Source organism: Simochromis diagramma, unplaced genomic scaffold (assembly GCF_900408965.1).
Source record: "Simochromis diagramma unplaced genomic scaffold, fSimDia1.1 OVJJ01000205.1, whole genome shotgun sequence".
In the NCBI taxonomy this organism is placed as follows: Eukaryota; Metazoa; Chordata; class Actinopteri; order Cichliformes; family Cichlidae; genus Simochromis; species Simochromis diagramma.
In genome coordinates, this window is record NW_024386782.1 from 11,882,204 (window position 1) to 11,904,728 (window position 22,525).

The 22,525-nt window shown below is 42.7% G+C and overlaps 1 protein-coding gene across 2 annotated transcripts; it reads right to left on the reverse strand.

The window, feature by feature from the left end:
• Positions 1-203: 203 nt before the first annotated feature.
• Positions 204-21,660, reverse strand: LOC120727902 (paired box protein Pax-3-like). Of its 2 annotated transcripts, none has more exons than XM_040022515.1 (9): positions 21,202-21,660; positions 20,421-20,656; positions 19,773-19,902; positions 19,383-19,526; positions 10,498-10,697; positions 9,774-9,939; positions 9,421-9,641; positions 5,343-5,603; positions 204-4,314 (listed from the first exon to the last, which is right to left on the reverse strand). In XM_040022515.1, exons 1-9 carry the CDS (start codon positions 21,284-21,286, stop codon positions 4,297-4,299), a joined length of 1,461 nt encoding a protein of 486 aa, XP_039878449.1. In that variant the 5' UTR covers positions 21,287-21,660; the 3' UTR covers positions 204-4,296. The 2 variants fall into 2 exon arrangements, with proteins under 2 accessions (XP_039878449.1, XP_039878448.1); XM_040022514.1 differs by having other exon boundaries at positions 9,421-9,644; positions 21,202-21,658.
• Positions 21,661-22,525: the final 865 nt, after the last annotated feature.

Below are 22,525 nucleotides of genomic sequence, written 5' to 3' on the forward strand. Positions count from 1 at the left end.
CTGTCACAAGGTAGAAGCACTTTTTTTTGGTAAAGAGGATTTGATATATATATATATATATATATATATATATATATATATATATAGTTAAAATTACATAAAAACACGCTTTCAGGTACCTGAAATTGCAACAAATATAGGAATAGTTCTGTAAACACATTTTAAGTTGACAAAAAAGACCAGATTGGTTATAATGTGGGTATAATAACTAAGATTCATAAAGATACTTAAAAAAAAAAACAGGTAACTTTTAAATTTGTATATAGATCCTTTGTAAATCCTGTTCACTAAAGTCTATTTACCAATATACGTGAAGACATTACACATACACAACACATGGAAACATTGGAAATCAGTTATTGGCAGGCGATCACTTTTTGGCACACACCGGTCTGCTAATTTGAAGCGTCCTCCTGTTCTCCGCGAAGGTAACGTTTGCGCTGCGTTGCGCAAATGAGAAGCGTGTGTTCTCTTTGCACAATCCTCCGCACAATCCCTGAAGTTAATTCTGTAGAGTGAGTCGTGGGTTCACGTTTCGCCACAGCTTTGTAAACTTAGATCATGTGGGGTCACGCAGAGGTTGGGGCGGCCCTGTAGCCGTGCGTCAAGTCTCCACAGATCAGTTACAATGTAATGGCAAAGGAATGTCGCTCGGTCCTGGATATTCCACGGAGCTTTGGGTCTAATTAGAACCAATTTGAGAATTGGATGTCATTTCATCCTTTTCAAAAAATACTGTCTTTTCACAAGCATATGGCTACTGTTGAACTTGTTTGTCTAAAAACATAGAATATACAGTTATATATAGTTTTAAATAACGCTTATCTGTTTGCTCTCACAGGATTCAAAGTTTTTGTTGTGTTTTTATTTGACAAATAAAAATAATGCTGTAAAAAGTTCAAGCGGAATTTACAGATAATTAAATGGCTGGTTAACACACACATTTTTATCACACACACGCACTCACTGAGTCTCTGCCCTGCACCACCCTCAGTCTGCTGCGAATCCCAGGTTCCCTGTGGTGTACCCATGTTGAAGGCCCTGCTGTTAGTGATCCTGATTGGGCCTCACAGGAGGAGATTCCGGCCTGCCATTGACCCACACTTCTCTATGTTTCCACCCATCTCTCAGATCATCAGAGGCAGCCGTCTCCTCCTGCCTGTCGAACAGCCTGCTTGCATAAGGCTCCTGATTGTCAGATGGAAGGGGGGGGGAATGAATCTACTACAGGTTTTTCAAAATCACTAGCAGGTCTTGCCTGAGTAGTCTGCCCTGACGTTTTTCTGGCTTGGTGACTGTCAAAACATCCCCCGTATGCATTCATACCCCTCCTTCTCCTTCTCCTTAGAAAGCTTGTGGCTCACAGGCTGTTCTCCTCTTCAAAGTAAAACTTCTCTGCCATGTGGTCTGCGTTGAATGCCTGTGTTGACGGCCGCCCGGTTTTTATGAACTCCTCATAGGGATCCTTTTTTTCTTCGTCGCTGTCTATAAAGCATTTAAAAAGTGTCATGGCGAGGAAAGAGTAGAAGAACATTACAAACAGGATATAGAAGTGAGCGTTGTCATAGGTCTCTCTAGAACTGGTGGTGGAGACGGTGGTAGCTGGACCGATGTTGGAGAGAGAGCTCACTGTGGTGTTGGAAACGGTCCCACTGAACTGGCGTTCGCTGATGTTTGTCCCAGTGTCATCGAGAATCTGCTTGCATCTGCTTAAAAGAGAAAGCAGGAGGGTCCGGTTCATGGTCTTCATTTTCAAATCAGCAGCAGGAAAGAGGCTCAGCAAGAATCACAATAAAGCAAAAGACACAGGGAGGAAAGAGAACTAAAGGGGATAGTGAATGGCAAGTGTTAGAGGCAGTCACTCGCCGCTTTAGGAAAGGCATGCCGTGAGCCTCCCACCCACTTTTGTGGAGACCTGATAAGGTGGTGTTTCAGATATTAAGAAGCCCACTTCTTTCCTTTTGCAGCCATAATGTGCACAACTGCACTCTTATTTTTTTTTTAATGATTTCTGTAAAGATGTCATTTTGACCAGAAATTCATCAGAGTCCTTATAAGAATCCCCCCCTTATTTTTTTTTTTCAGAAATAACCTCTTTTTCTTTTCTCTTTTTGGAGCTCATCCTCTTTGTACTCTTTCCTTCACTTTCAATTTGGGGGTTGGATGCTGCAGAGACACTTGGATTGTTGTCAGCTCCGGTCAAGTAGTCTACTCATTTCAAAGAGTGTTGGGGTCAGAGGTTAAGTTGTCTCTAGTGTGTTGCAGCTTGACTGACACTGAGCTCCAAAGCAAACCCTTTGGCTTTTTCACTGGCTGTGTCTTACAAGTTGAACGCTTGCACACAAAAAAAAAAAAGTTTGGAGAGAGAGCAAAGAAAACAGTGAAATTAAATCTTTCCTTGATCTTATCACGTTCGACACAAATACTCAGCATAAACAAATTTAAACACACATCTCAAGACACAAAGTACTGAAAACACATGAAAGCACTAAACAAACGTCCGTGTTTTTCATTGATGCTCGCGTCCTCATTTTAGACATGTACCATGAATGAAGTGGACAGCTGCACAGCTGAGCTCAGAGAAACAAAAAAGGCAGGTAAAGTTGTAGCCTTTTAAAGAATGTACCAACTGGCTTGTTTTGGTGTGTGTGTGTGTGTGTGTGTGTGTGTGTGTGTGTGTGTGTGTGTGTGTGTGTGTGTGTGTGTGTGTGTGTTTCTGTTTAGTGGTGATAGCCAAAAGTCTTCCAAACCATCTATAGCCATGTGACTGACTAGTGCCCCACTCTGTGCTTTTATAATTTACTGCAGCTCTGCTTTAGTCATTAAAGGGTGTGAAGGAGTGTTTATGAAAGGAGATGTATTTATGATTTAGTGATCCAGAAATGCACCCCATCTTTAAAAAGCAGGTAGGAAACAGCAAAGAAGGAAACTATGAAACACTATGAAAGAACTTTTAGTCGCTCCAAGGTTCTTTACACCATCAGATTCTTTTTAACCTTCTTCTTACCATCTTTAGAGGTCCCCCTCCCCAAATTTATTCTCTGTAAAGGTAGTAAGATTCTGGGGGCTGATTTATTCATATATTATTCTGTTGTAGATAGGTGCAGATAAACAGTTTATCCATGCCTATGTTTTTAAAAGCATTCCACAAATTACACAATTCAGTGTTACAACTGTCCACTTTTATGCGTTTATTATAAATAGTAAATAGTGCTATATTTTACACAAAATGTTTTTACCAACAAAACAGTTTTACGCCATTGTAAATGAAGAGTGTAAAAAAAGAAAAAAAACATAACGAATGAGCATTATGTAAGACTTACTGAAGCACTTACATGTGCTTGTACAGGAAGACGTACAGAAAAGACACATGAAGACTAAATAAATAGGAAGTGGAAGTAATATTTGCAAGTTCCTTATAAAAAGAAAAAAAACTAGTTAAACACATGCAAAAGCAAAAATTAACTGTCAAACTGAATAATGTATTCACTGGCAGAGAATTTTTTTTTCTTTTTTTTTGGCTTAATGACATCACAACTATATGTTCTATCATTCATCGCTTGATGACTTCCCCTGATTGCTCAGTGCGTACAACCCAAAATGAATGACATTACAAAGACAGAGTGTGTTTTTGAGGTTATAACTGGGGAACATTTGATGCACGTTCATTTACATTACATGAGGTATGACTGTATTGCACTTTCTTTGGGTTGCAGCGGATTCACAATGACTCCACGTGGCTTCAGTTCATGTGTTCTTGCTGGTTTTCCCGGTGTAGTCACACGTTGATCGCCAAAGAGTTACTTAATTTACAGTTAATATCATTTTTCCATGACACGGTTTTGATGAAGACATTCTTAGAAGAGCAGAAGTTCTTATGAAGTCTACCTTAGCTTGCATCTCTGCTACATGTTTAAAAAATAAAAATACTAAAAGGTCTTGAGTGGAATTACTTCTCATATCCCCGCCCTCCTACTTTTCCTCTTGAAGCATGGTGAATGATCAGCGCTTGGTTCTTGGAGCATGACATGACACACAAGCAAAGCAAGTGTCGGGTAACAAGAGCGACCGCGCCTTTGGTTCTGATTATCCCAGACAACTACCTTCATCTGCATCACTTCACCTTCATCTCAGAACGTTCACTTCTTGCCAAAGGAGAATGTCTGAATCGCTTTAGCCCCCACACTATGTCTTGCTGTCCTGGGGAAGTTGTCAGAGGCAGCGGCTGGTGGTGTTTTCCAGTGACAAATGTCAGCAAGGCCTGGCAAACCTCTTCTTCACACCACCTTGGGAGCTTCAAATAATAAAAGGCACCTAAGGGGAACATAAAAAGTTTATTTTCTTTGTTTATTTTATTTACATACAACAGAAAATCTCATGGAGGTTTAAGTGTGAAATGAACAGTTAAATGTGAGACGTGATGTTGGTAGGGAGGGATGGTGAGAGCAGGTGAGAAAGAAATCTGGGACCCTTTGGTAAACTTCGGAATGAGAAGCTTTGAGAAAGCTCTGAGAATAAGTCTGGACATAGTTTGTACTTGGTGAGGTTGGTTATACTGCGCCGAGACAGAGCCTTAGCCTGGATCTCTGGCACTGCTTCACTGATCAATAACAACTCTAAATCTGACCTCCAGTGGGACACATGGTTCTAATCCGGACCTGCCAAGGGCCATAATCACCCCCTGTTAAAAAGCCTCTTACCCTGCTTTTATGCAGATACACGTACACGTCTGCGCACACATAGACACACATCCATTTGCCCCCCACCCACCCCCCCCCACCCCCACCCCCAGCTACATATGAGTCCCTCCCAGGACTGACTAAATTAATGACATCAAGATGTTGCCACTGATGGGCCAGTCAACATTTTGGTAGTGTACTTCAGATCAGGCCTAACAGCAGACCGCACACTCCCCTCTGGCCTGTCAAACGCACTTCGAGACACGAGTCCTTTCATTTTGGCGGCGATCTTTGTTACACAGGGGTCATTACATGGCTAGGTGAGCTAGACTGAGGATTTGATGGGCAAGCTCATCGTACGCAGGGGTCACGAAAGGACAGTGAGTGAAAACGTGTGTGCTGGGATAAGCTTCGGGCCACGTGGATAGCCCGATGATGGTAATGTAAACTGAGGTAACCGCGCTGCAAGCATTCCCTAAAGTTTAATGTAATTTCAGCGCAGTGCTGGGCGATTTGAGAAGCTCACTCATCAGAGGGGTCTGCGCAATTAAAGCAGAGGTTATGGTTTAGGCCTTTAAACAAACCTAAATCAGGTTGGAAGTCGGTATGAATTAGTGTTTTTGTTACAATATTATAACAAAAATTTAAAAAATTACATTGTACCTTGCTCTGACTGTACTGTCCATACTGGTAGGAAGGGTGGTGGTCCACATAGGCTGAGGAGGAGTAGGAGGGCGGGCAGTAAGACTGAGTGCTAGGCAGGGCGGGCATGCTGGTCAGGCCTGGTAGAGCCTCCAGGCGCTGGGAACCATGACAGCTAGCAGCCATACCACCATTGGGCTCCAGGCTCCCAGTCAATGGGGAAAGGGCAAAGTCACTCTGGGACTGATGTGGTACTCCACCTGGATTCAATAGGCCCATCACCTGAAGGCAGACAGAGGAAGTCTTGATTGTTTAGAACAGGAACTGGATTTAATTGAAGAGATTTTCTACTTACACCGTGACCTTCAAAATAAAATATATTGCAAAGTAAATTTTGAAAAATCCCAAGGCAGTATCATACACTCATTTTATCCACTCCACACAGGTGGGCTGAAGTGTAAGCGCTCCTTCTCTCCCCCCCTGTTCACTGTCATAAATACATTATTACTAGCTTCCGTCACACATATGGTTCTCTTTATTCGGAATAGGAAGCTAACAGTGGCCAAAGCTTTAGCCCACTAGTGGAATCTGCTATAGTTCTTATGTCGTATTTGCAGAAGCAGGTTAATAAAAATATTGGAGTATTTTTCTCTCATTGTTTACACTAGAGAACTCGTAGCATTTCCTCGAAATTAAACCAACAAAAAAAGAAAGTGTCTAAATTTGCTCAGTGTTGATTTTAAAAACAAAAACGCCGAGAACGTGATGTTTATTTTTGCTTAAATTCTGCCTAAAAAAAAAAAAGCAAATTTCACTTTCACGCTTTCACTTTCCCTTAACCATCTCACTTTCTCTTGAGACAAAAACCACAGTGTCCTTGTGAGGGCGAAGAGGTCAAAGGTTAGGTGGGATTGAGGGGTGGGGTGTATTTGCATATGTGTCTGAGCGCTACATCTCCTACAAGCGTGCAGCAGTAGGTGTTTGCGTGCGCACGTGTATGTGTATTAGCAGTTTTTTGCTCCGATGTCAGGGATGTAGGGGTATCAATGATCCATCGGGAACAGCTGCACAAAGGTTTGCGTGAGAGGCAAAGTGAAGTCATTAAAATGTCTAAAAATGGACAAAAAGGGAGAACAAGAATTACAGTCCGTGTAGGAGGACGCAGAGCCGAAGCCAAGAGCAAAACCAGGAACTGTCTAACTGAAAAGAAAAAGATAAAGAATGAGTAGCGCCAAGTGGTTTAAAAAACAAAGGCTTTCACAGCGGACAGTCAGTTGGCGCACACACGCACATGTATGCTACAGAGGCAGCTTCGAGGGTGGCCGTGGCTCAGGTGATAAAAAGTCTTCTAGTGGCATGGTTGCCAGTTTGATCCCCAGCTCATCAACATACTGGACAAGACACTGAACTCCATTTAATTCAAATGGCAGACCAGCACCTTGTTTTCCACCCTTGTTGTATGAGTCCTTTGTCAATCAGAAATGCACTGCGATGCATTTAATTGAACTTAGTTAAGATTAAAAGCTGCTATATTAGTTCAAACTATTTAATTTCTTCAGTTATTTTTACATATTTTTTCTTTTTTTCCCCTTTAGTATTTAGTTTGCATTTGTGCAGTCGAAATATTTTTGAACACGCAAGGCTGATATCTCAACTTCTGTTTACGTAGATTTCAAACAATACAATTCAGTCATGTTTTAGTAATTAAGACGTTTTATTTTTTTAGTTAATATTTGATTAATAATGAATGAAACTAGGCCTTGCATGTCGCAGTACCTTCAGCCTTAAAGCTATTATGTCTTTGGCCATGTGAGATCATTTGTATTGTAATGTAGCCCAGAAAAAAGAAAAAAAAATGAGATGACAAATTTCACACCCATCGTTTTTCGCTGTATGAAAAGTTTGGATGGATTTCTCACTGTTGGTATTCATTTACACTCTCACATCCCTCTCCCCCGTTCCTACCAAACTGCAGCTCAATATCCAATGAATACTTAATCTTAGATATTCCCCGTGCATGTTTTTGCTATGAATCTACGAATTGTATTTAAGGATTCCTTGATTGTGTCTTCATCCAGTTTTGTTCTTGTGAGTCTTTCATGTTCTCTGGTCTGTTATTGTAAAATAGATTTTGTTCTCAGACTGCCTGATTAAATTAAGATATTTTTTTTTAACATTTTTCCCCAAGTGGTGTTTCTTTACAAAATAAAACATATAGTACACATGATTGTGTTGAAATGCATGCACCATGTGTGTGCAAAGGTTAGTTTGCGTTGTATTTGCATGGCTTTCTGTCCGATCTAGGTACTCATGCCCTCTCTGTCTCCAACTGAAACAGCATCAGGTCCTGGTAGTATGTGTCTGTTTTGAGGTTGTTCCGGAGATTAGGACTCGGGGGGGTGCAAATCCTGGCCGCTTGCTTCCTTGGTGAGAAAGGATTGCTTTGGTATGCACCAGATCAGCAGCGAGACACAGGAGAAAGGGAAACCACTGGCGTGAACGCTACTCCCAAAGCAGAGCTAACTGTTCAGACAAGAATATCACCTATCTAAAGTAAACCTTATCCATATCAAAACTCCACGGTCCTCTCAGGTGGCCATATCTGGAGTTGAATGAAACCCCGAAACTTCTGAAGGATCCAGTAGAGTAGATCAGATATTATAGACAAATTTGGAGGTCAGATAAACGGATAAATCCAGCAAGGATTTGATACAAATTTGACCAAGCTACGTAGCTATATGACGAAACTGAAGAAGTAAAGTTTTCTGAGTGCAGAGAGGTCTTGAGGTATTAACTATCAATGTCATAGAATTTAATAAATTCTCATTTTCTCTGCCTTATTAAGTTAAAATCGGGAAATTAATTCTATCCTCATCTGAAATCGAGAAAAACGCATTGTAATGTACATTCAAACAGCTGCAATGGATACATAAATTAAAACAAATTAGCCAACAAAGTGAGTCATTTACATAAATTACACACCTTGTTACGAAGGGCTAGATTACTTCATTCCAATCAATTAAGACACTGGAACATTCAGTGATTGCAATTCCAGACTGAGAAAACATTCGAGGCATGCCGTCCGATTTGCAAGATGAGATGTCCGTTTAAATGCAGAGCGGCCCACTAAGGTTAATGTTGAAACCATCCATGAGGCCACAGCACCTTTGGCCTCTTTATTGGAGTTAAAGTCCATTGGTGACCCTGTGGGTGCAGGAAACTCAGCCCACAAGCATGAGCTCAGTTACAGGAAGGCTGCTACCAGCAAGCTTGCGTACCATTTACAAATTATGAGTTAGCAGACATGGCCAACTTTGAATGCATTTAAAACCAGATGTTTCAGATGTTTGCCAAAGTGGTCAGTTATAGCTTCAGCCACAATGGTGCCACCTACTGCTTTCTAACTGTGCACCTCAGTGGCCACAACAAAGCTCTTCTTCTTCTTTTTTCTCGGTATATACATCCTCAGGCATTCACAAAGTAAGAAACCTGCCCGGAGCTGTTTTTTTATCTGAGCCTGACAGGAGTCTGAGATTCTCTCTCATGGGAATTAAGACTCAGCATGCATTGCATGTGAGCCCGCCACCCTTTGTGGCGGTTAAAAGCTCGTTTTACGCCTGTTAGTCTATCTTCTGAGCTGGTAGGGAGCCACTGATGGACACTGATGACTGTGTAATCGACCATAATTGTCTTTTCAGTTTTGATTTGTGTCATCATCCGACATCCGTACATCCTTCCTCACGTCTGGTCCTTTCTGCCCCTCCAAAGACTGACGTTTGCCACATTTTAAATTCATCAAGCTACCCGTCGGAATAAACAAAAATGAAAAGCTACCGAGTTCTTTAGCCTAACAAGGTGTCATCTGTGTCGCTGCAAAGCTGTCTACGAGGCCACACACAGAAGTGCGAGTGCTCGTGTGTCATTATTCCAACATATGGTGGACTTCTCGAACCGCAGCGAAGGACTGCTTCTTTTTTTGTTATGTGTGGATAGGTGTGTGCTTGTATTTCAGTCTAATTAATGTTTGTTTATGCAGAAGTACAATAACTTGGCGATAAATGTATTGCTGTGTATTTTAACAACAGATTGGCAGACTGACCTGCGGTGAGAGGCTGTTGCTGATGGTCGGGTTAACGGCGTTGGTGTGTCCTGCTGGGGCCACAAAGTTTTCTGAATATCCTGAGAAGCCGTGTCGACCAGAAGACAGGCAGTACGCAGAGCTCCCATCCTGGGAACTGGCTGAGGAGCTGAGCCCACTCTGGTGCACAGAGGTGGGTGGTAGAGGCTGCGGTCGGTGGACTGTGCTGGGCTGCTCAGAAGCTGCTGGATAAAATTAGATGAAACATTTTATTTAAAATCCGATTATTCTTATAAAAACACAAACATGTGCGATAAGAAGAAATCTGCAAAATCATTACTCAGGTATGCTCAGATTTGTTCAGCTATGCTCACCTTGAGCTATAGAAGTCTGAGGGTAGGGGCTGTCTGACAGTTGATAGGGTTGCAAACCTGGCATAGCTGATGGGGGGAAACCACCAGGGATGAGGTGGTTAAACGCCATCAGTTGATTAGCCCCTGCTTGCTTCCTCCACCGGGCTCTTCGGTTACTGAACCACACCTGAGAGAGTAACATAGGCAAGTGTTTATTTTTCTCCTAACCCAATAGGGTTTGCCATCAGGCCAGTGAAGGTATATGTGCACATGCCAGGCCAGTCGGTGTGATTACAAGGAGCTGAACTGACAGAGATCTTAACATTTGTAAAGTGAAGTGAAATGACACACATTACTGCTTTGTGTGCCATGGCTGGTCGCTGGGTTCAGATAAGGCTGGAGGGTTGTTACGGTTGTTAAATCCTATATTAAGAAACCGTCTTAAACAAGCGTCTATTTTGTGATATTTGATGATCTTAACATAGCCCTTTTTGAGGAGTTTGCCAAAAATAGGACACTGTTTTCACACACGGTGGCTGTAGTGAATCTGCATTTTGTCTGTCTGCATGTGCAGGGGCAAAGGGTCAAGGGTTTTTAGAGGAACACATGTCTAATAGCTGTTAGGAATGCGTGGCAACATCTCAAGGCTATTTAATGCCCATGTGACACACGGTCATGACGGACTGACACACTGCTATACTGTCAAGATTCAGGTCTCCAAAACGTTTTTGTGCGTGGGTCTAACCTGAACTCGAGCCTCGGTGAGTTTGGCCCGCTGAGCCAGCTCCTCTCGCGTATAGATGTCAGGGTAGTGCGTGCGTTCGAAAGCCCTCTCCAGCTCCTCCAGCTGTTCTGCCGTGAAGGTAGTCCGACTCCGACGCTGCTTCCTCTTCAAAGGCAGACCCGGCTCGGAGTCCACATCGGAGCCCTCGTCTGAGTGACTGGCTGGGATCAGGAAACAAACTCTGTGTTAATTCGATATTCAGAGGAGTCAGGCTGACACAGAATGAAACACTGTAGTAAATACTAAGCTGGGGTACAATAGCAGGATCTGATACAATAGATTGTGCTGAGTGCAACACATGGTGCAGAGCCACTTTAGACTGTATCCTCCTGCTCCCTTAAACTCCTCAGTGGTTCCTGAGGGGATCAAAAGCCAGAGGCTGCTTGAACATGGATTAAAGAGGACTACATCTCTCTGGGGTATCCATTCCCTGGGACACTGTGTCTCTTCCAGTCTTAGCCATGCTGTGTCCTATGCCGATAGGGTCCCATAGTGAAAGGCAGTCAGCCTTTTGCAGGTGCTTCTTAATCTGTTTGTTCAGTTGAGGGCAGGAGAGAGCAACTGGGTAACTGGGAGACAGCCATTGGGACCTAATTCAGCAGAAGAAGGGAATCATTGAATGCTTGAGACCATAGACAACCATTTCTGAATTTTGAGGGGGAGGTTGCCCATCTATTAAATAATGATTAAGCTCCACAAACTAGCGTGACAGTCTTCCATTGTCCACCATTACGTGTGTGCAATCCCCCCCATCATTCTCACTCATATGCACACTCACAAACATGCATCTGCTGCGCCTGAGCTACGGGTTTTCATTCGGTGAATGTAGACTGTGACAATGTGTCAAAAACAGATGGAAATAAGACAGAGTTGGAATCCACTTCCAAATCCACCCCAGAGGGACCCCTTAAAGCTCATGAGGAGGGTTCACTGCACCTTTTCGACACTCAAACTATGCAGCAAACACCTCTACGCCGAGGGAGACGAAATAAGTGGCTCAAAACCAGACGGACAGGTGTAAGCAGCAGAAAGGCTTCAGCAGAAGACCGAAGCTTGGCTATTCCCCCCCAAACAGACAGACATTCTCCCTCTGCCCTTCAGATTTAAAGCTTTAATTAAAAAGTGCCAAGTCAGACAACAAGGAGGGGGTGGGGGCTAGAGGCAGAGATCTCCCCTCGCCTCTGGAGTCTCTGGAGCCAAGCAGGAAATGTTTGTGCTGGTTGCCAGTGTGTGTCTGACCAGGCATTACACACGGATTTGGCCTGAGGGAATGCTGCTGTGATAAGGACCGCCAGCACACAAGATTCTGATGCTGAGAAGAGCTCTTTATTACATTTGGACTGAGGGTGCCACGTAGGTGTATAGGCGATCAGCGATTGGTTGGATGCTTCAATAGGTTTGGAAAGTGCAACTCTGAGCATGGGCTGTTTTTTGTGTTGTTTTTTTCCAGGTAAAAGTTTGGCCTGAGACGCACTGAAGCACATTTTATATGTAAAACACATGTGCGACACAAAGAGAGACTTTGGATTAAAGTAAAACTTTGCTTATAAAAGCAAACTTATTTTGTATTTCTCTGTGCATTTTTTATAAATCAGCAACTTGAGGAGAGTACATCTCAAGATGAGGAAGCGAGCACAGCTATATCCAGTGCCATTACCATTTTAATAATGGGCGAACAGAGAAGGAAAGAAAAAAAAAAGACAATGAATGACGGCAAAGAAACGCAAAAAATTCTTGAGGGAGGGAAGGCGAACTCATAAAACTCCTCAGAGGAGAAAGCTCCCCATTGGCATTGTATATCATGTTAACTACAAGGTTGGGGGTGGATCTCCTCGCCTGCACCCTTTTACCTTTTATTTCTGTCTTTCCTTCTCCTTTCCCTCCCTGTTTTTATTATTAGTAACTACTAAGAAAACAGTCCGTCACAGAGTGTCCTTAATGGTAAATGACAGTGTTGCTTTTGTCATCCTCTAGCGTGCTCTCTCTCTTTTTCTCTCTTCCTCTCTCACTGTCTTTCTTTTTTTTTGTGGGGGGGGGGGGGGGGGTTGTTATGTGGCCAGGCCTTTGTATCTTTGCAGGGAAAAGCCTGTGGCAGGGCTCTATTGGACCGATTACCACGCTCCATCTGTAGGAGCCATCAGGGACGCCCGGGCCCGCATTCAGGGGCCTGTCACCTGCCCAGCAGGGGAGTGGAGGGGGCTGAAGGGTGAGATGGGGGCTGTAGAGCCAGGGGCTGAGTGGGGGAATGAAGAGTGGGAGGGAGAAAGGGGGGGGGGGGCACAAAGGAGTCTGGAGAAGGGCTACTGAGGGCTGTGGAGGGGCACAGCAGGGGAGCACCCCTTCATCCCCTCCCTCCATGGCCTGAGGGGCACAAAGTTGGGGGATGGGGAGTTGAAGGGTTGACATGGTGAGGAGATGGGAGGCTGAAGGCACCTGAAGAAGATGATGGGGAAGGCGTGCTGGGTGCCAAGCTAAGGCAAATTGGGGTGCTGGTTATTCTTTAGGACCTGTCCCTTAAATCTCATCAATTTACTTCACTGCTCTTGTCTTCTGCTCTCCCATCATTGCATCTGCATCTTTGACTTTTTTTTTTTTTAAACACTTTCCTGCACTGACATCAATTTTTAAGGCATGCTGATGCAGAAGCAGGCTTGTTCCCACACATTCCCTGCAACAAAACGACAGAAGAGGATACTAACCGCACAAAGGAAGGCCTCGACCTCCTTACTTAAACACCCAAATCAAATTTTACGCTGGAGCTAAAGCACCGGGGAGCTGAAAATACTCCATCGCTCCTCACAGTTTGGCTCTGGCTCTGACGGGCGTCCTAACAGAAAGATAGATTATTATCCCACAAGCGGAAATTGAGGTTGCTGAAGAATAATCCACGAAACAGTTGTTTCAAAAGAGAGCAAGATGTAGTATAATAAACTAATAAGAAGCTAGTTCAGATAGCAGAACAGATATGACTGTGTTTATCGCAGTTTAGGGAGCTCAACAAGTGAATTCAACAGGTTCCTTTCCCTGATCAGAAATTCAAGACTAAAAAAAAACAAAAACAAAAAAAACAAGTGTATTCACAGATGAGCGTGCAGGCAGATAAAATGCAAAGGGCAAGGACAGTGCTGCAGACCCACCATGCAAGATAAACCCAACCACATATTGATCGAGAGAGGAGACTGACAGGCAGGGAAGATAAACTCCAGAGGGTCACAGATGTGAACTTGGGGAATGTCCAGTTCCATTAGCTTCACCTGCAGCAGGAGTGCCTCAAACAAGCCAAAAAAACCCAAGAGAGGGTTTCGACTGTTAGGAATAAAGGCTGCTCTTGTGTATTGCAGAAACTACCTCGGCCAGGGCTTGCCTTGCCAAGCATTCACCCCCCCCCTCCACTTACCCTTTCAAGAGATGTTAATATGAAGAGACACTGCGCTCATACGTGCATATAAATTTACACACATGCACTTTGAAACGAGAAACAAACCAAAGAGGTGGAGAGAGAAGTGTGAGAGAGACTCAAAGTACATACTGAAGGAAGGAATAAAGTAAGAAATCAAAAAAGACAAGAAAGTCTCAAATGAAGAGGGAAACGAGGGGATGAGGAAACACAGAGGAAAGAGAAAGCGAAGCAGAGCATATGTGGCAGTTTATAGTCTCATCTTGATAGGGGCTGGCTTAGCCCTTCCTCCAGGGGCTGTTAATAGAGAAGGTAATTGAGCTGGTGACATGTGTTCGCAACACAAAACAAAGGGCAGAAGAGACAAATGAACTAGCTATTTGCCCAAGGAAGTAGATGTGGCCCTTTCAGGCCACAGAGCACAGTGCGAGTGGGCCACTGAATAAAATAGTGGCATGCCACATAGAGCCAGAGCGAGCAGATGCACTGAGGGAAAGAATGGTTAACTGACAGCTTATGGGCTCAGCTGGGGTTAACAGTTAAGGGGGAAATGGGAGTGAGTGGGCTGCTCACTTGACTTGCTAAAGAGCCCCCAGGAACCCGCAGCTGCCTGGGAAAAAAAAAGAGGGGGGGGGGGGGGGGGGAGAAAAAGTGAGAGATGATGATGTGATGGACATAGAAAAAAAAATGGAGCGAATAAGCGGAGGAGGTTAGCACTTAACGGACAAAGAAATAGCCGGCAATATGAAGTTGAAAGATGTATCTCTGTCTAATATCGGTGAGGGTGACAAAAAAAGCACAAATGGCCCTGCGTGGCTATTATGTGTGCCCAGTGTGCGGTGGTTATTATTTAGTTCCACCGCAGTGCAGTTAGGTGACAGTTTCACGGTGGCATTTCCACCCTCGGGGCACGGACAAAGCAACTGCAAAGAACCCACGCAGGGCTGCAGCAACAGGCCAGTCTGCCGCACGTTCCAGTCACACAGAGACCAACCAGCAGAGCTCCCCATCAGCTCTGCCCTGTTAGGCAAAACAGACACCCGAACCAATTACCTGACGCAGGACAGCCGGAATATGGTTCTCGGATGCAGGAAAGATGTACGTGTTACAAAAAGAAGGTTATTTGTGCGTCATGGATCCTTCGGTGTAACATCCTGACACTGGTTTGTCCGTTGACAGCTTTTCCCAAACATTATCATAACCTCATTTCCTGGGGCCTGATAGTTTTAACAGTGAAGTGACCCCAGGTTAGCCCCTGACCTTTTCACACACACAGCACCGCAGCGGAGTCAGCCTCGCCACTGACCCTGCAACAAAACTGCACAGATACTCAGAGAGAAAAACCATCAACACATTCCACACTTTAATTTTTCAGACCCTACAAATGTCTATGATTTATTTATTCATTTTTACTTAAATGGTAGGAAATAAGCTGGAAACTAGAACACACATTTCTTTACTTAAAAAAAAAAATGTTGCCTTCCTTGTTCAGAGTGAAAAAAAGAAATAAATCAAAACAGCAGCAGAGTTGTGTTGGCACGTCCGTAATGTGCAATGTGCTGGATGAAACTGCTTCACAAAACCTGAGGCTAAACAAAGTTAAGTGATTGACAACGCTGTCTGGCTTTACTCAATTAACTATCCCATTGTGGCTCTTCTTTGGAGAGTCCCCTCGCTCCCGACCCTTTTCTCTCCTCGCTCCTTTATCCTCCCCATCACAGACTTTTGCTTGGCTAATACTTCCAAGAAAATAGAGAGCTCTTTTTCTACTGGGGCTCCTCTCCTTGACCTTCTATTGCTCATTGCTTCTTTTTCAGTAACTTCACAGTGTCTTTGGGGTTAGTGGGGAGAATGCAGAGAGTACATCAGCGCCGAGGGGCCGGCTCAGGGCAGGACCCCAGCCCATTACTTCAAAGTTGGCCCGCATTCATTAATTGTCCTTTGAATTAATATTGGAGGATCACAATGTGGGTGCCAACAGAGAAAGAGGCTTTAATGAAGCATAGAGTCTGCATTCAGTTGCAGATCAGCCAGTGTGGATTTTTTCCATTCTTTTTTGGAGCAGGAGAGAGCGTTGAGAGTGGTGCCGACTAGCAAAATGTGAAAGTGCTGAGTATTTTAAGTAGAGTAGAAGGGCAAAGAAGTATCTATCCACCCATCCATCTATGAATTTTGGGCTGTTTTCCCAGCAGTCTAACAGGATAAATAAGCATCATAAGCACTCTCAACACAGGAAAACACAGAGTGAGCCCCACATATAAATTTTTCCATTATCCAGCCCTGAGAGGAAAATGGAAATGTGGCTATAGCAGACATTCCTCTGGTTGCACTGAGGCCTTCTGTCTCCTGTCTCCTCCAAAACTCCAGTCGCATGTTCTACAAAATCTCTCTCTCTGTTTACAGTTAAGGGTTATTGCTATGTTGCCTGGATGCCTCTGCTCCCTGTGTGTGCCCGAAATGTTATCTGTTTATATACTTAGATGCCTCATGAGAGCCTAAGTTATGAAACTTGAAAATTGGATTAAAGAGCCTGTATGTAGCCGGCTACGTGCGGAAGTTTGTTATTGCAATAGCTTCTCCTTTGTTGGCGGTTCAGACCAACCTATATTACATACGCATTTCTGACCGCTTTAAAATACGACACAGGCCTGAACGCAGTTGCAGACTTTCTGCTCTCCTCGCTCTCCAAATTTCCCCCTCATTCAAAAGCCATGCCAAAATCACAGGGAGCCAGTAACCCAGTTTATTTACACAAACAAAGTCCTACTCAGCTCCTTTGACAAAAGCAGCTAAATCTTTCATGTTTTGTCAGCACTTGATTCCTCCTGTCCCTCTGGCTATTTGCCTGCCTCTGGACAATAGAGGCAGGAGAATGGCAGCAGATTGTTGGAATGCACCTCAATGAAACCAATTATTACATGTTGACTGCGTTCACCATGGCAGATTTGAAAGAACTGAGCTCATTCATTTTGGCACCACGGGACTCCCTTTTTAAAGAAAAGTTATCCCTTTGACTGTTTGTATTTCTGAGCTTTCTTCCCCCCCGCCTCCTCCTTCTTCTTCTTCTTTCTGCCTTTCACCCCACTGCCATAAATGGATCCTGCAAGACTTGCTGCTCTAGCTTCGATGACTTTGGTTACTTTAATTAATTGTATGACGCTAAAGGCTAAAGTGCTAAGAGTATGGAGGAAAGGATGCTATCAATTAACACATCCCAAGAACAAGAACAGCGTTGCACAATTCAGTGTTGCTGTAAATATCACACACCCAAGATACAATGAGTTGCTTGACTGCTTCATTAACAAATATATATACACACGTATATATAAATTGTAAACCAACTTGCTCAACCGTACGCGCTGTTTAAACTTTGTCAAGTCTACTTTCACTTATGCAGCAAATGGAACAATCAAACCCTTTCCCACAATGTTCCAGCCACTCACCAATGCCATTGGCCTTCCTGATATACTTTAACCCACAAACCTTAGCAGTCCTTTTTTTCCCAGACAAATAAATCTAAATGAGTCAGCTTTGATCTTAGCACTTAAGGAAAGCCAACAATAGTGGTAGAAGAGAAAGGGGCAGAGAGCAACAGGCTTCTCTCTACCACAACAATAGCCTCTACAAACACCTACTTAATCAATATTTGGCCAGAAGACACTCTCTCAGTCCCCAAACCACCCTTTTCACATTCTAATGAAGTCTCATAAAAGAGGGGGGAAAGAAGAAAAACTCAACTACTTCCACAAAGAGACAAGAATGAAATTGTACTTTTCTCAATAGAGAAATGTGCTTTAAAGATGATTGCGTGTAGGATGTCACCTATTTGGTGGAGAGAGAAAGAAAGGAGAAACTTCTATTTATTTGTTTATTTTGTTCTGACAATTAAAACAATTCCTAAAAATCATTCAAATTACATTTTAAACATATTTAAACAACTAGGTCTTCGGGTTGGGGCGATGAAGCAAATCAGGGTCAAGAAGAAATTATGCTTATGAAATCATAATTTGCTGGTGTATCCATCTACGATCAGAATCTAATCGGATTTTTATTTTGTATCCCCCCCCCCCCCCCTTTCCCTTACAAATGAGTTGAAGAAATTTAACAAGCAAGCTGGCCTGATCAATACTGTGGATGTTCCTCGTCTGGTGGAGGGAAGTGCCCACAGTCACTCCATTAAATGTATGCGCCCTAGGCGGAAAGGAAAGGGGCGGACTTTTTCTGGGATGAAAGTGGAGAGAAATAAAAGGGTTCGGGTTTAATCTAGTGAAGAGTGAAGAGTTTCCCTGCGCTCGCTCGCTGAAGGCGTCATGCTCGCTGCGCAAAGACAAAAAGCGGCGATAAAAGCTCCGTGCGCAACAGTAACGGAACCGTTCGATTTGACTGGCGTGAATTTAACACATCTCCACATTTCACAAAACTGCGAGCCTTTTGTGAGCTGCGGAATGCGTTAACTCAATGTTAATTTTATTTTCTCCTCTTAGAAGAATTCCCGTCTGGTAAAATAGAACAAGAGTTCGCATTTCAACAGAAATATATTAGGAAACTCTGCATTATTTAGGCTAAAACAGCAGCATAATTACTCCTCGTGTAGCAACTATAAATTCAATCACGTCTCCAATAGCAACAGTTTCATTTCAGTCCTCAACAGGTCGAAAATCAACAGGTGATTGTCTGATTCTGGTTTCTTCCCTTTTTTCCCCCTTTGATGTGATTTGTTCTGTAAACACTGACGAAATCCTCCAAACTGGCACTTTTTTTGGAGGAGTCTATAAACCAGGTCGCACTGGGCCTGTTGGTGTCCCTGAATAATTCATCGCTCATTGCGGGTTCATAATGTCTTCTCCCGGCCTTTTGTCAGCGCAGCTTTTTTTTTCTCCTCCTCCCTTTCTTTCCCTATTTTGAAAGAGCCTGGCATTTTATTGTACACCACTGAGCCGCTCACTGGAGTTTGGCTTTTTTGTGCGTCATACCGAGGTGTGACTCTAAATGGACTCGCGATGCTTTGTGCTCAGAAGTTCATTCGCAGTGTCCGATTAAGTGTTTAAAAAAAGAAATAAATTCTCAGGCCTGGGAGTTACACAAATGTTTGATTTTGAAAAAACTATTTGTTTAACTCTCACAAGTGTATGCGCATGCGTGAGCACCTGAGATTTTAAAAATTCAAACATTTCCAGAAAGTAATATCGAAATTATTATTATTATTATTCATTTTCTTTCTGATACAAACAAACGGCAAAGCACAAGCGGATTTCACCAGCCTGAAAAGCCTTGCTCATAAGCTACAGACAACAAAACCGACCACACACAATTAAACATTTAAAAGCCATAAACAACCAGATCTTACTTTTCTACTCAAATTCGTTTCTTAATTTTTTTTCTTTTTCAACATTCTCCTGGACAGTAACATGAGCACACAGCGCATTGAAATCATAAATGAAGAACTTACATCGATCTCCCAGAATGCCATCGATGCTGTGTTTCGTCCGTGGCTCGTTTTCCTCCATCGCCCTCTTCACGACTTCTTCATCCTCCTCCTCATCCTCACCAGCTCCGCCGAATTTGGAGCGCATGACGCGGCTGATGGCGCTCACTGAGTCAGACGGAAAAGTTCGGATAAGTTACAGAAAGAAAGAAAAAAGTAAAATCATTCTTTAAAAAAAATACTTCATTATCAAATAATTAACAAAAAAAATGTTCAGAATCCCTTACACCAACAAATTTTGCGCTCGTTTTTGTTGATCAAAATGATCCCACCACTTTTAAGCGGGGAAGATGAGATGATTTTTCCACATCGTTCCTTCCGGTTATAGTTACAATATTTTATAATTGTCTGTACCTGAGGGGACGTTGTTTCTGTCGCAGATTCCGTCTTTCAGTAGTTTGTCCCTAATTTCCCAGCTGAACATTCCCGGGTTTTCTCTCTTATACTCTTCGATTTTCTTGTCAATCTCTGGAGAAGCGGTTTGCTTCGGTGGGAAAAGGGAGAAATCATATTTTAAATAAAGGTTTTATATATATATATATATATATATATATATATATATATATATATATATATATATATATATATATATATATATATATATATATATATATATGTATGTATGTATGTATGTATGTATGTATGTATGCCGAGTTTAATACTTGGGATGCAACACAACTTAAAAAGATTTGTATTTTCATATCTACATATTACACACACACATATATATATATATATATATATATTTCTAGACACACGTTTTATTTTGGCTGAATGTCTAAAAAAGAAAAGGTTGGGGGGTTTTAATATCAGCTGTTGAATTTTTTAATAACGATTGCAAATTTCCAGATTATTAAATCTGTGAGTTTAACAACAGTGAAGATTTTTATTTTGACGGGAATGTGTTGTCTGAGCGTGTTCTGAAAAGCTTTGCTGAAATAACCTGTGGACACTGGCTCTTGAATAATAATCAGACACAACATTAGCCGTCCCGTCTCTCACCTTCGGCTTGCTGCCTCCGATGGCCCCCGGCCTGATAGAACCCGTCTCCTGGTACCGGCAGAGAATTTTGGAGACGCAGCCGTGGGACACCCGCAGCTGACGGGAGATGACGCACGGCCGGATACCGTGATGGGCCATCTCCACTATTTTATGTCGAATGTGGTTGGGAAGAGGTCTGCCGTTTATGAAGACACCACCGAGCTGGTTGACCCGACCCTGTCCTAACGGAGTCGAGACTATAGACAACAAGAGGTTTAGTTTGTGAAACACCTGAAAACTAGACAACTTGCCTCTTATCTTTTCAGCAAAACACTTTGGAAACTGTATATGTATAAAATAAATAAACAAACAACAACTCCTCACAACTCTCATGTGACAGGCTATGTTGGAATAAGAGCAGTGAAATATGTAAAAGCATATATAAAATATATATTGGCCAGCTGGACAATTGTGTTATTAAAACACATCGTTTTTTAAAGGTTACATTTAGACACAAAAACTACACTTATGCTTAAATAGTAGGCATAAAATAGACATGAAATATTACAAATTCAAAACCAATCACCATATAGCGCAGTCAGACTTTCTCTCCAGTAACAGACATTTAAAGTCAAGTTTTTGTTTTTCGTTTTGTTTTGTTTTGTTTATTTTTTGTTTTGGTTTTTTACAGTTTTAAAGATGTTCCGCAGTCACTTTTTCCACCTTTGCTCAAGTTTTTTTGCTTTGAGTTGAAGTTTAGTTTTAGATGTGCGAGCAGTAGCAGCTGGATGAGGTTTCTTACCTTCTAGAGAGTATCCTCCTCGCGGGTAATTCTGATGGGGAGTCGGCCTCATCATCCTCGGTAAACCTCCTGCAAGTGCTGTCATGTTTCCTGACTTTCTGTCAGGTCGCTTCACACGTTTAACGTAGCTACCTTGGTAGATTTTAATCCAACAAGACGCTCCTTCTTTTGTTAGTTTAGACGCCCTCTTTGCATTCGTTGAGTAACAGGTTGCCTCGACCGCAGCGCACCGAATTCCTCATAAGAGTTACTGGTTGCTTTCCGGTGATCGATGTGGGCTGAGGGGTGAGTTTAAATCAAAGTGCTGGTTGCCCTGGCAGTCCTGCGGGGACTATGAAGATGCTGTGCGAGGATGGATTGAAGTTAAACATTTTATCTGTGCTCGCTGTCCCCTCTGACTCTACCGCGCGCATGCTGATTGGTCAAAGATCCGGACGTTCAGGGCCAGGGGGAGCTGTGTGATTGGACGTCGGGCCCTCTCTTGTCTTTGGACTGACCTCACGAGGTCAGCTTGTCACGTCACAGGCTTCTGTGCGTGAAACTTCTCACAGCGAGAGCAACTCTTAACAAAACAAATTCACCAGATCTGTTCGATTAATAGTTCTTGCCTGGCTCTGCTGAGATGATGATGCCACTGTTGGGCCTCAAATGAACAGCGCGAGACGATAAGCCTACAGAAGCAGCTCGACTGCGGTTAGATTTTACAAATCTGACGATTCTTTTTGAAGTCATCTAAGTTTTCTGCTACCTTGAGAGTTCGCAATGAGTACTTTAAAATCAAATCAGTATATTAACACAGTTAATCATAACCTTATTTCAACAAAAACACTTTTTTTTATACATATAGATATTTTTATGGACATTTTCTTGGTGTTGTTGTTATTATAGAAGGGGGGGGGGTCTAGTTGGGGTTTTTTTTTTATATCTTTTTCTAGGAGTTTCTTCACACACACCGTAATAAGCTCTAATAAGTAATAAGTTGTTATGTAATCGTTGCACTAATTTAACAATGAATGCAGCGCGGAGCAGTGTAACACATCCGTGCAAATGCTCCATTAGGGACACCCTGAGCCACATGTTGGATCACTTGATTTTTCTAAAGCTTGAGTTGTTGTTGTTGTTGTTGTTGTTTTTAAAATAATTACAATAAATGGCGATTTTATTTTATTTTTTATTTTTCTGCTGTCCCCTTGAGGAATACGTTATACATTGGGTGACTGAGCTTATGGGACACCTCAGTCTGCTGAATTGAATGACTGATTGGTCAAAACAATATTAGGCAACATCATAACTTACATTTTCTGTGCAATGCAGTGATCACTGT

Excerpts from the sequence above, each read along its gene's own strand:
- LOC120727902 (XM_040022514.1), bottom strand. The coding sequence starts at position 21,286 with ATGACAGCACTTGCAGGAGGTTTACCGAGGATGATGAGGCCGACTCCC. Across the intron at positions 10,698-19,382 it reads TGGCATTCTGGGAGATCGAT|CCAGTCACTCAGACGAGGGC; the intron begins GTAAGTTCTTCA and ends TCCTGATCCCAG. Across the intron at positions 5,604-9,420 it reads GCAACAGCCTCTCACCGCAG|GTGATGGGCCTATTGAATCC; the intron begins GTCAGTCTGCCA and ends GTCTGCCTTCAG.